This window comes from Phalangium opilio, unplaced genomic scaffold (assembly GCF_054372755.1).
Source record: "Phalangium opilio isolate 3A_F unplaced genomic scaffold, DU_Popi_V2 ptg000089l_1, whole genome shotgun sequence".
NCBI classification, from domain to species: Eukaryota; Metazoa; Arthropoda; class Arachnida; order Opiliones; family Phalangiidae; genus Phalangium; species Phalangium opilio.
Genome location: NW_028324194.1, coordinates 8,050,167 through 8,066,137, shown reverse-complemented (window position 1 = coordinate 8,066,137; position 15,971 = coordinate 8,050,167). Strand labels below are relative to the sequence as shown.

General features: G+C 37.9%; 1 protein-coding gene across 4 annotated transcripts in view; it reads left to right on the top strand.

Annotated features, from left to right (window-relative positions):
- The window catches only part of LOC149647356 (voltage-dependent T-type calcium channel subunit alpha-1G-like), a 180,435-nt gene that overhangs the window by 124,730 nt on the left and 39,734 nt on the right, over positions 1-15,971 (top strand). For all 4 annotated transcript variants that reach the window (XM_089850214.1, XM_089850213.1, XM_089850211.1 and 1 more), the window contains exons 2-11: positions 4,509-4,754; positions 5,458-5,555; positions 7,368-7,536; positions 10,691-10,973; positions 11,525-11,617; positions 11,851-12,266; positions 12,788-13,158; positions 13,775-14,038; positions 14,699-14,973; positions 15,150-15,301. In XM_089850214.1, the coding sequence (XP_089706340.1) occupies positions 4,509-4,754; positions 5,458-5,555; positions 7,368-7,536; positions 10,691-10,973; positions 11,525-11,617; positions 11,851-12,266; positions 12,788-13,158; positions 13,775-14,038; positions 14,699-14,973; positions 15,150-15,301 (2,367 nt within the window). The remainder of the gene's footprint in view (positions 1-4,508; positions 4,755-5,457; positions 5,556-7,367; positions 7,537-10,690; positions 10,974-11,524; positions 11,618-11,850; positions 12,267-12,787; positions 13,159-13,774; positions 14,039-14,698; positions 14,974-15,149; positions 15,302-15,971) is intronic.

Genomic DNA, 15,971 nt, shown 5'->3' with positions numbered 1-15,971 from the left:
CGCAAACAAGAACATCGTAACTTCACCAGTTCGTTGTTTTAAATTGAATGTACCCATAGTTTACAGACTATGGGGACTCATACAATTTACACAAGTAGACCTGGCTTTAGACTCTATCGGTGAGACAGGCCTCTTAGGGTAGCACCTGAAGCGTTTCGCAAATGCTGCAGACCTGCCTGCACTGTCGTGAGATTTGAAGGAAAAAGATTTGTACTCGCATCTCCGAAATATTTAGGAAAAACTGCTTTACAAAACGGGGTTTGACAGACCCGTCTTAATCCCGCTTATTCCTCATTTGCTTACGGCTTATTAAATTTTCGACACAAAATGGAGTTAATGCCTTCTGATTCAAAATATGTATTTTGCTAAGGGACATTGGCCTGCAGTGTTGCATTAGTGTACCCTTAGAAAAGACGTCTTCCCTCGCAGATTCCTTACTTTTCCCCCCTTAAAATCTATTGGTTCTAAAGTTGAACTATTCTATATAACTTTTACCAGCTACTGTACTGTCAGCGCTCTTCAAAGTAATGGGTAAAACAATGTTTTCAAAACGTTGTGTAGCAACAGAGTTCAACAGCGCGAGATTTGAAAACGTTTCACGATATATTCGGGACACGTAATACTGTTAAGACGCCTCTGATAATGTATCGCAAGTTTGCAACTGGTTAAACTTTTGGAAACACTGCTCTTACCATTTTCTCAAGGAATGATGGTAAAGTCTTTGAGGCAGCGCTATCTGAAGGTTTTAGTTAGCTTTTCCTAATGTCCAAGGGTTTGAGTGAGACGGGCGTCAAAAAGTGTTTAGCCAGAGGGAGATTCGCTGTCCGAGATTTTAGCTCTCTCTCCATGCACCATCCCTTTTAATTATACGCAAGAGTAAAGCCCCATCTCTCGGTCATCCCCCGCCCGCCCCCTCGGTATTAGAAGGCAGTTGGGCACACGCCGCATTTTTCTCTTAACGCCTTTCAAATAATTCAATGCCTCAAGAAAAATGACCGGATTATTTAAACAACTCTCGCAAAAAAGTGCCTGTATTATTCAACAGCCAGTGTAAAAAATGTTGATTGAAGTATTCTTACGTTGACTTCACTGACCAGTTTGGTAAATCTACTTTTTAGTTTTTAGCGCCATCTATTGATGGGCTAAAAACTAATGCATTTATACCGAAGATTTACTACCCCCACTTTTACCCCTTTCACCCCCACTTTTTCCCCCTTTCCCCCCTCTTTTCCCCCCATTTCCCCCTTTTTTTAGTGCCTTTCCCCCTATATTACCCCCTTTTTCCCCCCATTATATCCTATGTTACGGCTGGTTGGGCGTCTTAACCCCGCCTTTTCGCGTTAATTTATTCAAATTTATTCATAATTCATAAATAATGCTCTAAAACGCTAACAGATGGACCTAGGATAGCTAACCTTCATGTTATTTTATTTCGCAAATTTCCAAATCCCCGACGGGATTCGAACGTGCCAACGTTAACGCTACAGTTCGGAAACCCGGTACGCTAGCACTGAGCCACAGAATGCTTATATAAACCTTTGCTTTCATGAGATATAAGCTGGGATAGAAATCCATCTCGAGTCTAGGCGCGTTTGCGGCGTTTCGCGCTAAGAGAGAGAAATTAAATAATCGCCCACTACCACGTTAATATGACGTTAAGTCGGCCTCAAAGTCACGTCTGAAGCTTAGAGTTCTTTTCCTAAAACCTTATCAGTCTTGAATGTAGAGAGAAACGAATTAGCAGGCAAAGTTCACCATGAGTTAACCAATGATATCGTCTCTTGAAAACTCGTCTGCTACTCTACTTAGTTAAGCGAGCAGTCCACGTTTACAAGTGAGATTAATGATAACTTTATAAATAATGATGTAGTTTAATTAAGTTTAAAATTAACCGATTGAGGAAGTTACAATAGTTCAATATATATTATTCTGTAATTTAATTAAGATTAAAATAAATATAAATTCACGAGTGAGATTAATGATAATTATAAATAATGATGTTTCAAGTAAGTTAATTGAGGAATTTACTTTAATTTAATTAATATTATACTTTAATTTAATTAATATTATACTTTAATTTAATTAATATTATACTTTAATTTAATTAATATTATACTTTAATTTAATTAATATTATACTTTAATTTAATTAATATTATACTTTAATTTAATTAATATTATACTTTAATTTAATTAATATTATACTTTAATTTAATTAATATTATACTTTAATTTAATTAATATTATACTTTAATTTAATTAATATTATACTTTAATTTAATTAATATTATACTTTAATTTAATTAATATTATACTTTAATTTAATTAATATTATACTTTAATTTAATTAATATTATACTTTAATTTAATTAATATTATACTTTAATTTAATTAATATTATACTTTAATTTAATTAATATTATACTTTAATTTAATTAATATTATACTTTAATTTAATTAATATTATACTTTAATTTAATTAATATTATACTTTAATTTAATTAATATTATCATGATACTATAGTTTATGATAACTTTACAAATAATGATGTAGTTTAGTTAAGTTTAAAACTAACCGATTGAGGAAGTTACTATAGGGTTACTTGTAACTAATTATGGACACTTTTTGCAAATATTTGAATAACTTCCGTGGAGCTAACGTTAGACACCAGAAACTTTCAGGATATGAAATATGATTCGTTATACACAATTCGCTATGTTTTCAGCTTTTTAACTCTCTTAAATTTTGCACAATATCCTATTTCCCAATCCCCTCGGAGGACCCCAATTGTGAACAATCACTGGTAAATGTAAACACCCTGACCCTAAATACTGAAGGAGGTAGTGACTGAACACTGGACCCAAATGTGAACAACAATGATAATCAAATGGGAGGAATAAAAAAGGCCCTAGGAAAGGACAGGGTTGCCACAGTACCTGGAAATCCTGGAAAATCTGGAAAAGTCAGGGAATTTAAAAATGGGCCGAAAAGGTCAGGGAAAAGTCAGGGAATTTGATTTAGTGGGTAAAACTTCTGGGAATAAGTCTTTATTGAAAGAGTAATGAAAGTTTCTCCTCATGCTCTCACAACAAAGAAAACTCTAGATTAATCCTTAAAAATGTCTAGAATTGTTTTAGTAAAGTAAATGCTCTTTTAGACTGTTATTTATAGTTAAAATGTTTCTTATTTGTATTGGTGCAACAAATACATGGGAAAATTTAATGTTGAGAGTTTATTTAATTATAACCACTTAAAACGTGCAGTAAACATTCACTTTTTCGGCCTAAAAGATCAGGGAAAATCTGAGAAAAAGGTCAGGGAAAACCTGGAAAAGTCAGGGAATTTGGTTCTGAAAATTCCGTGGCAACCCTGAAGGAGCTACCATTACGTAGGGCCTAAATCCATGCACCTAGATTAAAGTTTACGCAGATGTGATAAGTGATAATAGGATAATATAGTTAAATCAATACCCGAGTCAAAATGTTCAATAATTTGTTGAGAAGTCCTATTTATTTCGATACCTCGCATAACAGCTGTCTCGTTTTCTCGCTTTCCCGCCCAATAAGTAGTCGTAGCTACCGCCCTCTTACCGCTAAATTGATAAACTTACTAATGCCGCGAAATTTGAGTCTTTTTTGGGTCAATGATGTATTTTAAAGTTAATATTATAACTTTTACTTTTATTTTTTAGTAAAATAGCTTAAAAAGGATTCTAATTAACCTTGAAACAATTGAATTTTTACCTGGTTTTTTCCAACTCTAAAATCGAATTCCGAATCGAAACCACAGATATTAATATCAATTTTATAGTGAAAAACGTGATCTATCTAACGATTAAAGGTTTGTTATCGTGGGATTATTTTAACTCTTCCTAGAGCTTATTCCCCGATGGTATTGTATTAAGCAACACCTAAAATTGGCATCAACTTAAGTTGATTAGTCCGAGTTGGTGTGTATATAGGTTCGTATCTTTCATCCACGTATTCCTACAATGTTCATACCATTTTTATCGTAATCCTCAATATTCAATCTACAAATAGAGCCCTTTTAAAAGGAATTTAAGCCGCCCAAAAATTAGCTACAAAATGTTAAAGAAAAAATAGAATCGTTCACATTTACCAGTACCGGCCCCAGTTTAAAAAATATTATTCTGTAATTTAATTAAGATAAAGTTCTGTAGGTTAAGTTTAAAATGAACCTAATAAGTAAGTTACTGTAGTTTATTACTAGATTGATTTTATTCATAATAGGAATGCTATTTTACAAACAATGAAAAAAAAACCCGAAATGCTAAATTAGCTGGGGTCATCTTATAATGCATATAGTAATACTAATTCTTGTCACTAGAAGGCGGTAAAAACTAAATGACTGGGTCATCTTGTTTTATTTAATCTTTAATTTCAGATTACTGTAATGTGACGAAAGAGAGAGTAGACAACGTAGTCCTTAATCTAATAGGCATAGTTTTAAATATTCTTTATAATCCTTAACTATTACGATATGATTACGTGGTTTGAGAGAGTCAGTATGATGGCCATCTTGTTGAATTGCGTGACGCTGGGAATGTACCATCCGTGCGCCGATGAAGTCTGCACGTCGTATCGATGCCGCACTTTGGAAGTCTTCGACGACCTAATCTTTGCCTTTTTCGCCGTGGAGATGCTGATCAAGATGGTGGCCATGGGCATCACGGGGAAAGGAGGCTACCTCGTCGAGAAATGGAACCGCATTGACTTCATCATCGTTCTAGCCGGGTAAAATTGCATTAACAAAATGAAGGACTAAAACACGGCAACCTGACCCCACTGGGTATAGCTATGCGTAACCCGTGTCAAACCTAACCTAAGCTAACTTTCACGAAACTCTAACCTAAGCTAACTTTCACGAAACTCTAACCTAAGCTAACTTTCACGAAACTCTAACCTAAGCTAACTTTCACGAAACTCTAACCTAAGCTAACTTTCACGAAACTCTAACCTAAGCTAACTTTCACGAAACTCTAACCTAAGCTAACTTTCACGAAACTCTAACCTAAGCTAACTTTCACGAAACTCTAACCTAAGCTAACTTTCACGAAACTCTAACCTAAGCTAACTTTCACGAAACTCTAACCTAAGCTAACTTTCACGAAACTCTAACCTAAGCTAACTTTCACGAAACTCTAACCTAAGCTAACTTTCACGAAACTCTAACCTAAGCTAACTTTCACGAAACTCTAACCTAAGCTAACTTTCACGAAACTCTAACCTAAGCTAACTTTCACGAAACTCTAACCTAAGCTAACTTTCACGAAACTCTAACCTAAGCTAACTTTCACGAAACTCTAACCTAAGCTAACTTTCACGAAACTCTAACCTAACTTTAGACCATTAAGGCATAAACACGATATGGTTGCCGTCTTATCCCCAAATGAAGGGCATTGTTCATTCTTTTGTTTAACTGTTTTGTTAATTACAGGTTGGCGGAATATATATCGGACGTTGGAAGTATAAATTTGACGGCGGTGAGAACGATCCGCGTACTCAGACCTCTCAGAGCCATCAATAGAATACCGAGTGAGTACAGAAACCTCTAACCGAACCCCTAACCACACTGTACTTACGCGTTATAGGCTTATGTTATAATGTTAGTAGCCACCACAGACCCAAGGAAGGCTATTGGGCCATTTTCTTAAATGTTAAGAGCTGTAAAATAAGAATTAATGGCATGACGGTACGGTTAAGCAGAGACCAAATTTATCGTTCAAGTATTTGCACCATGACTCAATCTTTTATTAGACTGCGAAATAAGCTACGGCGGATTAATATTTAATGTTATCTTTCATAGTAAAGAAAATAGTCTCCTCTAAGTCATCCATCATTGTAGAAAAGAGGAAGGATGATATTGATTATTTTAACACGAGTTTTCCATTATCTTTTTAAACAATTAATTCAGCCGCCGGGGGTCTAACTCGAACCGGAACCCCCTCACTATCAAAGAGAATAACGCAATAGGAGCGGAAGATTAAGCCTTTGCCCAGCCTTTTACTATAGGTTCCTGCACAATTCTAAATCCAAGTTTTAGGTGATTGACATATTCCAACCAGTAGTCGCCTGCTTAAAGGCTGAAATCATTTTAGTGTCCGGTTCTAGTGTTACCATTCAGTAAAGCCACATTAACAAACATTAGTTTTATTTTCTCTGATTTTTCTATTGATACTCTTTCAAGTTGTCATAAAATAAGCTTGCGAAAATATGAAGGAATATTCTCTCAAGCCTGATTAATATGACTACTAAACAGACGACGGGAATCACGTGACCCACCGGAACTAGAAACCTAAATCTCAAGGTTATTTCTTGAAGGAGAGAGGGATGGAGTGGTAACCCTCATACCTATAACGTTGCCTCTGTACCCCACCTACGGAACGGCACCGAAGTCCTCCCAGCATCTTAGGTAGGGTCGTACAGTACGGAATCCCCCGTCTTAAAAACAGAAGCTAGTAATCATACAAATACAATGGCGCTACATGGCAGCACTTGACAATCGCCTGACGTGCGCAAGGTACACTGGGAGAGTTACGGTGCATGCCGCAGGTCGGCCATCGTCATATCCTATCCATCTTACCTCATTTCTCCCTGGTTACTATATAACGCTAATTATTCTACTCCTCTTGCTATATTCTCACTGCGGGTGGCCCCCTGCTCTTAAATGGCCCTCTATTTGAAAGAGGGGGGAGGGGCGGGCGGGCAATCACCGTCTGTAACAGATGAATTTGATTACGGATTACATAATTATGGGCACTCCCCAAAATATCGTTTTACAAACTGAGTTTTACGTAAATTCTAAATCGACGTTGTTCTCTTGAAAACTTTTACACTAAATGATTTCGAGCTCCTACTTACAATACATAAGTTTATAACATAAGTATAACACCAAAAGTGTATGGATAAAAGAACAAAAAGTACACTTCATTAACAATTTCCTGCCTTTGACTGTAGACGATATTTAAACTGAGAAGCAAACTACCCTCCGCTCAACCGCCTACAGGAACTAACCAATCGTGGAAGAGGTTCTTGACGTCATAGTTTGATAGAAAGTAGTACAGGTTGCTGGCGATCCGAACGGTAATTTTTGGTACTAGAGCATCTGCTACTATATTCAGAATATTCAGGGCTTGTTCCCTGTGCCACAGTCATGAAGGTCGACACTGTACTTCCAATATTACACGGCTCGAGCAAGTTTCAATAATGTGTACTTTTGGGTTTTTATCTCTATATACTTTTGATGACACTTTATGAACCTTGTAAAGAGGATTTTTAGGCCAAAGTTTTAATGGATTAAGATTCAACTCCAATTGTAGGGATAATAATAATTTATTGTACTTTTAGGTATGCGAATATTAGTTATGTTGTTGCTAGACACGTTGCCAATGCTTGGGAACGTCCTCCTCTTGTGTTTCTTCGTCTTTTTCATTTTCGGCATCGTGGGCGTCCAACTCTGGTCGGGAATTCTGCGTCAAAGATGTCATTTCCAACTACCACCCAACGTCTCGCACGCGTAAGTAACGTACCTTCTTTCCACGAAATTGAAGACACCAAATAAAGGAGGGTTACATTGGTCACTTGATCAAAGTCCTCCTTATTAAGATGTGGAAAATACATTCGGTGTATTGCTTTACACGAACCATGAATATTTTTTACATTCAAACAGCAGCTGCACTCAAAATCAAATTCTCACATTATCACAAATCATTAGGCGTACTTACGCGACAATCGTTTGTTTTGAAATGTTTTTAAATTATAACTTAGGAACATTTTTCATCCAATCCGTCCTAAATTCTTCATTTTGTTTTGGTATTAGTAAGACTAAGACCACAAAATAAATATACAATTCCAAGGGTCAAGCCCCTCATTTTCGCGGTTGACCCTTAATTACTCTGAGTTGTAGCATTGACCTCGCGTAATCTCCAACGGAGTTCGCCCAAGAAGTGGGAAAAGAGGGGATAAGGATTACACTGGATTTTGGGTAGACTGAAAAGCAAAATGCAAACATAATCATATCCAAATCTTTTCTTAAAGAATTTTACGGAAGGAAAGTACTTAGCTCGACCAAAACCGAATGGTCACATCGAACTGGTCAGCGTAATCGGTAATATTCGCAGTGGACGATGCCCATTCAATGTTAAAAGATAGGGACGATGCCGAAGTTTTGTGGTGCTCTGAGGTTATCGATTAAAGTTGAAATTATATTTAAATTTAATTATAATTAAATCTCAGAAGGTTCAGGGTGCTTCATGTTGACGAACACTGGAGTTTTCTTAGACTTATGTAATGTTAGACATGAATTTCTCTATTAACTATAGGCAATTTTATCTAGTGCTTTTGAAGTTTTAACTTGAGTATTCATTTCTTATCAACCTGGAGTTTGTGCTTCGAAAAGTAGTACAGGATTTCCCGGGTTCATTTAAAATGATCATTAGTTAGGGTTAGTGTGGTTCTCATAATTAGTAAGTAGAAGTCGTAGTATCTTGGTCTATATTTTCGTCATATTTTTTTCGTCCATTTTTCTTTTGGATTTTATGGTGCCAAGTCTGTGTTGAGATTGTTCAATTTTAAATGATTTTGTGGTCATTTTATCCGCAGGAATGTTCCAAAGAGTTATGTTGAAAAGGTCAAGGTCTATAAGTAAGACTTCCTTCAATTTATAGACGTAGATATTGTCATTCTAACCAATAACCCTAAATATCGTACAATTAACCAGCCAATCAGAGGGTCAATTTAGGACTTCTGTCTTATCTAGTTCTTCACCTTCTCTACAAAGCATGGCCCCATGCATACGTTTGCTCTATTTTTCCATAGAGATTTAAATTTAAATGGATACCAGCCAAGCGTATTTTTGATTATGACTATGGAGAGAACCAAATTAGAGAAATATGAAAAATGAATAGAAAAATTAGTTTTGTTTTTAAATGACAATAATTAAAAGATTTAACCCCAGATGATAGTAATCTTCAGAATAGGCTCATCCCAGGTGAAAATATCCTACAGAATATTCTCATTCCGGGTGGAAATACCCTGAGAATATTCTCATTCCGGGTGAAAATACCCTTTAGAATTTTCTCATTCCGGGTGAAAATATCCTACAGAATATTCTCATTCCGGGTGAAAATGCCCTTTAGAATATTCTCACACCGGGTGAAAATGCCCTTTAGAATATTCTCATTCCGGGTGAAAATGCCCTTCAGAATATTCTCATTCCGGGTGAAAATACCCTTTAGAATTTTCTCACACCGGGTGAAAGTACCCTTCAGAATGTTCTCATACCGGGTGAAAATACCCTTCAGAATGTTCTCATTCCGGGTGAAAATACCCTTCAGAATATTCTCACACCGGGTGAAAATACCCTTCAGAATATTCTCACACCGGGTGAAAATACCCTTTAGAATATTATCACACCGGGTGAAAATACCCTTCAGAATATTATCACACCGGGTGAAAATACCCTTTAGTCTATTCTAACATCAGTTGATTGTTCTCAGCGTTTACTTTGGTTCTTAATAAAGTCTATAACAAAAATAATTGTCGGAGCATTTTAGTATCCCTTTAATAGGGTTTTGAGAAACTAGGTAATTGCCGATAGTGACATCCTGGTGTACCTTTGTACCCCATAATTGAACTGTGACCTTTCAGTTACCGGTTACCCATAGAAGGTCAGATACTTAATACCTTGGCATGACTTTCGAAGAAATTCTTTCAGTCAACTGCATTAACTGAAAATCATCATTGGTGACTGATCTTTCATACCAAGTAGATGTGTTTTCATAGAGAAATTGTTGTCCAATTGAAACTTATCGTAAAGTGTCTCTATAAACTTGCATCTTTGTGTTAATGGTTTGTAGACATGATTGTCAGAAAATTTCTGTGTTCTTTCATAGATTTAACAAGGTGGTTTTTATTAATATTTCGACATGAAATTTCCATGAGTTTCACTGATTCACTTTCATCAACCCATTCCAAGTCACTGTCGTTAGCACTATTACCAGGAAGGCATAGTAATTACGAGAAAGTACCAATTCAGAAAAGAGAGTTTCAGTTGAATCAATGTCAACGATATTTATACAGAGACTGTTGTTTGTAGGCATCGGGTGAGGTACATAGCTTCTCTCAGCTGAATTGGTATTTTTTGTGTGTCTTCCCATTTACTTCAAAAAACCTTTCTTAAACGCTATCAAGCCTATAGTAAAAGCACACAAAAACTTAACCAACTTTTCCTTTTCTACATAGACTTCTGTTATCGCGAGATAACAGTGATTTTCAAATTCTGGATTTTTTTTTTGGTAGAGAAATTGTATATAGTCCTAGTCGATATCATCGTAAGTTAATAAATGTTCTATGTTATGTTACATCTCGTAGTGCTGCCTTACTCAATGTTTAAGGCCAATTACCCAACAAAGAGCTCTCACTAATTAACTCGTAGCGTCAACGTATGGACAAATAGAAACTTAAGATTTTTTGCGAAAGGTTCAGATGTTTGACACTTTTCGATTTCTCGAAGATATCGGCTAAGACTACAATTTGAGTACCTTCAAATTAACATCGATGTTGTATTAATCGAAATAATTAACAAATTCTCGATGTTATTATTATTCTGATTTTGCGTCAATATCAAGAACTGTCACTTTAACAAATGAAACAAATTGAATTTCTTCCAGTCCGGTATCAAGTTACTATCACAGCACGGATGCGGAGAGGGATTACATTTGCAGCCTGGATAAGGACAACGGGCTGCACCGTTGTCATAATCTTCCCCCTTTGGTGGTGAAAGGTGTAACGTGTACGTTGCCGGCCAGGCCCAACATCAGCTTCGAGCCCAACAACAACTCTTGTGTCAATTGGAATCAGTATTACGTTCATTGTAAAGCGGGCGACCGCAACCCTTTCCAAGGAGCCATTTCCTTCGACAATATCGGTCTCGCTTGGGTCGCCATCTTTCTAGTAAGTTTCCCACTTCCACTGTGAGCACGGAGATGTACTAGGCTTTAACAACACTTCAAGTTGCTTGGCAGTGCAACTCCTAGAAATCATGTTAAAACGGGGATTCTGGAGTATTAGCAGAAACATATAATAGTTGTCTTCGAGAGAATTGTAGCACTAAGTGGGGTAATTGTAACATGATTCTTTCCAACATCATTCCCATCATTTAGAGCAAGGCTACTAAACCGAATCACATACGCGATAAATATTTCCCTCATCATTACTCTATTAGCGCTTAAGTATTTGCCAAGGCGCATGCGCTTCTTGATTTTTGTCCCACGTCAAGAGGGAGGTTTGTGGGTTGATTGCTGAGGATTCAGTATGAAACCGTTATAGAATTCACCCTAGCACGGTGCGATGCTCACCTGAAGTTTGATGAGCGGGGAAACGAACAAAAAGGGTCAGCCTGGGAAGAATCATGTATAGCTGAAGTATTAAGAGTGTACAGAGTGTCATCCTTATTCTATTGTCCCCCTTTGTTACTACTAATTGATTTTAACCTTATTTCTCAGGTAATTAGTTTAGAGGGATGGACGGATATCATGTATTATATTCAAGATGCTCACTCCTTTTGGGACTGGATATATTTTGTTTTACTTATTGTGGTAAACTATACTTTTAACTATAGTTATTAAGTCTTGGCAGGGTTTTGTAAGGTCTAAAGAACTGATCAAAATGTAAAAATTAAGTATAAATATAAAATGGGAATATATACTTTAAATTGGCTCATCTTGAAAAATGGGAGACGATTCTTACGCAACCCTCCAGAGTTAGTTTTAAGTTACTATTTTGTTACGTGCCGAGTAATTATGTTTATTGTATTTTTGGGGATTCTTAGATAGGATCATTTTTTATGATCAACTTGTGCTTGGTCGTCATCGCGACTCAGTTCTCGGAGACGAAGAAACGCGAGATGGAGCGCATGCGTCTCGAGCGGGCGGACAGTTCAAACAGCACCATCGGGAGCAACGTGGGTTCGGAACCAACGGGTTGCTACAACCAAACTATTAAGTATATCGCGCATTTGTGCCGCCACGCGAAGCGAAGAACGGTCTTGTGGTGCCGCCAACACTGGCGTAAGAAAAGAAAGGACGAACAACCAAAATCCATCACGCTGCGACGCAAACGACACAAGCCTCCTTGGCAACCCGGACAGAGTTCCCTCAAAAGAACTCCGCAACCCGAAGTCGGGCCCCAACCCAACCGACCTTCCGCGGATAACACCGACACCCTCGGCAACAACAACGATAACAGGTACGCCTGCACGTACAACCAAAACTTATAAGAGTAAATCATTGACGTAAGAGACCCGAAATATCTGCCTGGCCTAATCCTTTATATTGTCTGTAGTAAAGGCGGAGTTTCATTGGCATGAATACCCGTGTATATGGTACAGTTTTTCAGATAGGCAAACGGAGCTTTAGGCGCATACCACACTACTCCCACCCTTATGATGCTTAACCTTTATGACAGGGTTGGCCTAGGGATCTTGGGGAAGGTGCCTTAAATATTAGGCCTAAGCGTATTAAATTCCTGGCGGGGCCACAAGACTTACAAAGTACACATTACAATCAATTTCATTATGAATTGTACAGTGAATACGATTCTGCATAAGAAATCTAGTGAATGGGTAAAATTTTCTTTCTACCGGTATTTCAAGGTCAAATTCATGCCTTAACTGTAATCAGTATAGTATATTTTTCGGAGCTTTTCGTCTCTTATGTCAGTGATTTAGTTTATAAGTGCAGGCTGACGCGATGTTAATTTGTTCCCAGGACGTCTGTGAGTGAAAGTGTGGCGGTGATTGAGGAGGAGTTACCATCGGGTGATGACGCGAAAAGGACATCTGACGCATCGGACGACATAACGCGAGCGGTCATCGCGTCGTCTCTCAATAGTGCACGCGGTGTGAATGGTGTTGGCGCGATGGCGGATGAATACGTTCAGGCTGATTCGTGCGAGGATTTGTACGCGCCGTGTGCCAGCCCGGAAGTCTCGGACATCGACCCTTTGGCTTCCCCTCGACGACCGAATGTGCTCAAGTTTACTCGCGCAGGGAACAAACGCGCCTCCAACAAGGACCTGAACACCAACACTGAAGAAGGAAATGGAGGCAAAGAATGCACTATTAACATGGAAGGTCAAGGTGAGAATTATTTTTGGGTCCTTTTTACCAAAGAAATACTATAGAATATAGACTAACAACGGTACTAAAATGAGATTAATTGAAGAAACTATTTGGGGATTGTTTATCAGTTAGTCAGCCAGACATGTTCCTTTTATTGACATATTTTAACTGAGTCAGAAATTGAGTCTCAGGAACGTATAAAAGTGGTGTTTAGGGTTGGATTGGGGACGGAGACGCAAGAACACGCAGCTGTTGTCCAACAAGCTACGAAAGAATAGTAAGACTCTTCTAATACAAAGACTCCACATGGAGTGGGAGAAGATACCTAGCCATTGTTTTTCGCTAGCTAGCAGCGCCAATTCTCCGGAGTTCTAGTTTCACAAAGAAAACTATTAAGTTTCCTAAAACCGCGCCTTTCCTCAGTCTCGTGCGTATGACGTATTTCAAATCATTTTTACCCATAAGCCGATTCCTTCTTTACATATCCTTCAAAGAAATATTACCATTCACTTTCGTGATCTTTTGTTTTAGTAGCCAATTTTCTAACTTGCAAACATACTGTATAATTCTTGATGACACATTTTGAGTAACATATATTTCTATGAACGGATACTTAAATGTCGTTTACTTTCAGATGATAAAGATGGCCGCGTTGGTGGAGGTACGGGTCCCTTAGTGTTATCGGTGTCTAAGCCCGTCTCCCAACCATCTCAACCGCCCGCCCCGTCTTCCCCTAAACTATTGAAGGCCAAGCAGCCATCGAGTGGTAGCAGTCGACGAACATCCAACTTGACGTGCGCCGAGCTACTGGCCCTGAGTGGAGCGCAAGGTGCAGCCTTAGCCGCGAGCTTTGCCAGCAGTTTTGCCATGCAAAGGTTCTACTCATCCTTGAACAAAAGTAAGTACTTAAATTTTCGCGTGTATTATAAGTAATTTAAAGGTAATAACATTCCAAAATGCCCGTATGGCAATAGACAACAGAGTTAAAACAAAGACTACCTATATGTTGATAGTTCTGACACAATGAAGACGCAATAGCGTCCCCCGATGAATTTTCTTTCCTAAAATTAGTATAATTGGGGAGTTTTTAAAATTACGTCTCTTTGAAATCATACTTGAAATTGAAGCCCTTAAAGGGACTGACCGACACTTTTCCTTTTCACACCGCTATGCAAAGCTATGAGGAAGATCGTCGTTTGTCCCACGGTCTGAAGAGTCCCTTTAAACGTTGCAATTTCGGAAAAATAACTACTGTTCTACAGCAATTAATGGATCTAAAGTTTGAAAGCACCAATTGGTCATTGTGAAACACAATTTACCCTGGCACGAACATAGAAATATGATAAACGCCTGCAGAGACCTTTAACGTGGATTATTGTTGAGATATCAGATTTCAAAGCTAAATTCAGGCAGCGCTGGTTGAAAAACTGTGCGACCTGAATTCGTCTATTTTTTAAAAAGAAAATTAAGTGTTAAGACAGACCATAAAATCCATTTAACCCCAATCAAGAAAAAAAATAGAAGGTAACATTTTTCAAAATCCACGTTCTGTAAATAGACGAGAAACATTGTTCGGCGCCGCAACTGCTGTTTTATTATCCGGAGAACGAGAAAGATTTGAACCATTCCGGGGCGGAGGAGTATTGGTCCGAGTCGGACTATTGCTCGGAGTTGGACGACGAAGGACGCGCGGAGAAGAGGGGATGTTTCGTCATCTACGAGAGGAATCAGACCAAGCTAAAGGTCTTCGTTGACCATCCCTACTTCCAGAGAAGCATACTATTGGCCATCCTCGTCAATACGCTCAGTATGGGAATAGAATACCATAACCAGGTAAGGAAACCCGACATTTGAAACTTCACCCCAAGGTGAGAAAGTAGGGCAGTAAAAAGTGTAGGGCAATGTTTCCCAAATGCTGCCTGATTACTTTCTGTTATTTGTTATTTGTAATGTGAATTTGCTTCCACGTTTCAAACATTTTTTTAATTGATATCATTTTTCTTTGGTAGCCCGAAGAGCTTACGTTAGCTGTGGAAATCAGCAATTTAATTTTCACTGCAATTTTCGCCTTAGAAATGGCCCTAAAAATTCTGGCTGAAGGATTCTACGCTTACATTAGCAGTGGATTTAACGTCTTCGACGGCGTCATAGTCATTCTTAGGCAAGTACTGATACTTAAGATGGGTTTTCAACTTTAAGAGTAAGGTAAAGAATTTATCCAAGAATGCAGGTCTTATCAAAAGTATATGAATATAAAAACAAAAAGTCCATTTCGTTGAGACTTGCTCGCGCCGTGTAATATCAGAAGCCCTACTTTATCCCAGAATAGTGTCGTGATTACCTCCCTGAACGTGGCACAGGGAACAAGCTGTGAGTAGGCTCATAAAGTAGCAGATGCTAGCTCTAATACCAAAAATTAACGTTTGGATCGCCAGCATCTTGTACTACTTTCTATAAACCTATGACGTCAAGATACTCTTCCCTGATTGGTTAGTTCCTGAAGGCGTTTGAGCGGTGGGTAGTTTGCTTCTCAGTTTACATGTTGACTACAGCCAAAGGCAGGCAATTGTTAATGAAGTGTACTTTTTGTTTTTCATCTATATACTTTTGGTCCAATGGGCGATTTTGAGTAGAATTCTTTCTGGGCCATTCATTTTAAGTTATTAATAATAATGTTAGGCTCAATGCCATGATGAACACCGCGATGTCAAAGGTCAAGATTCAAAACAGGCAGAATAGCAAATGTACTTCGCCATCTTGACACATATTGAAATATTTGGCGTATTATTTTATTTTCTGTTAGCGTAGTCTAGAGTTAATGCCATTCAATG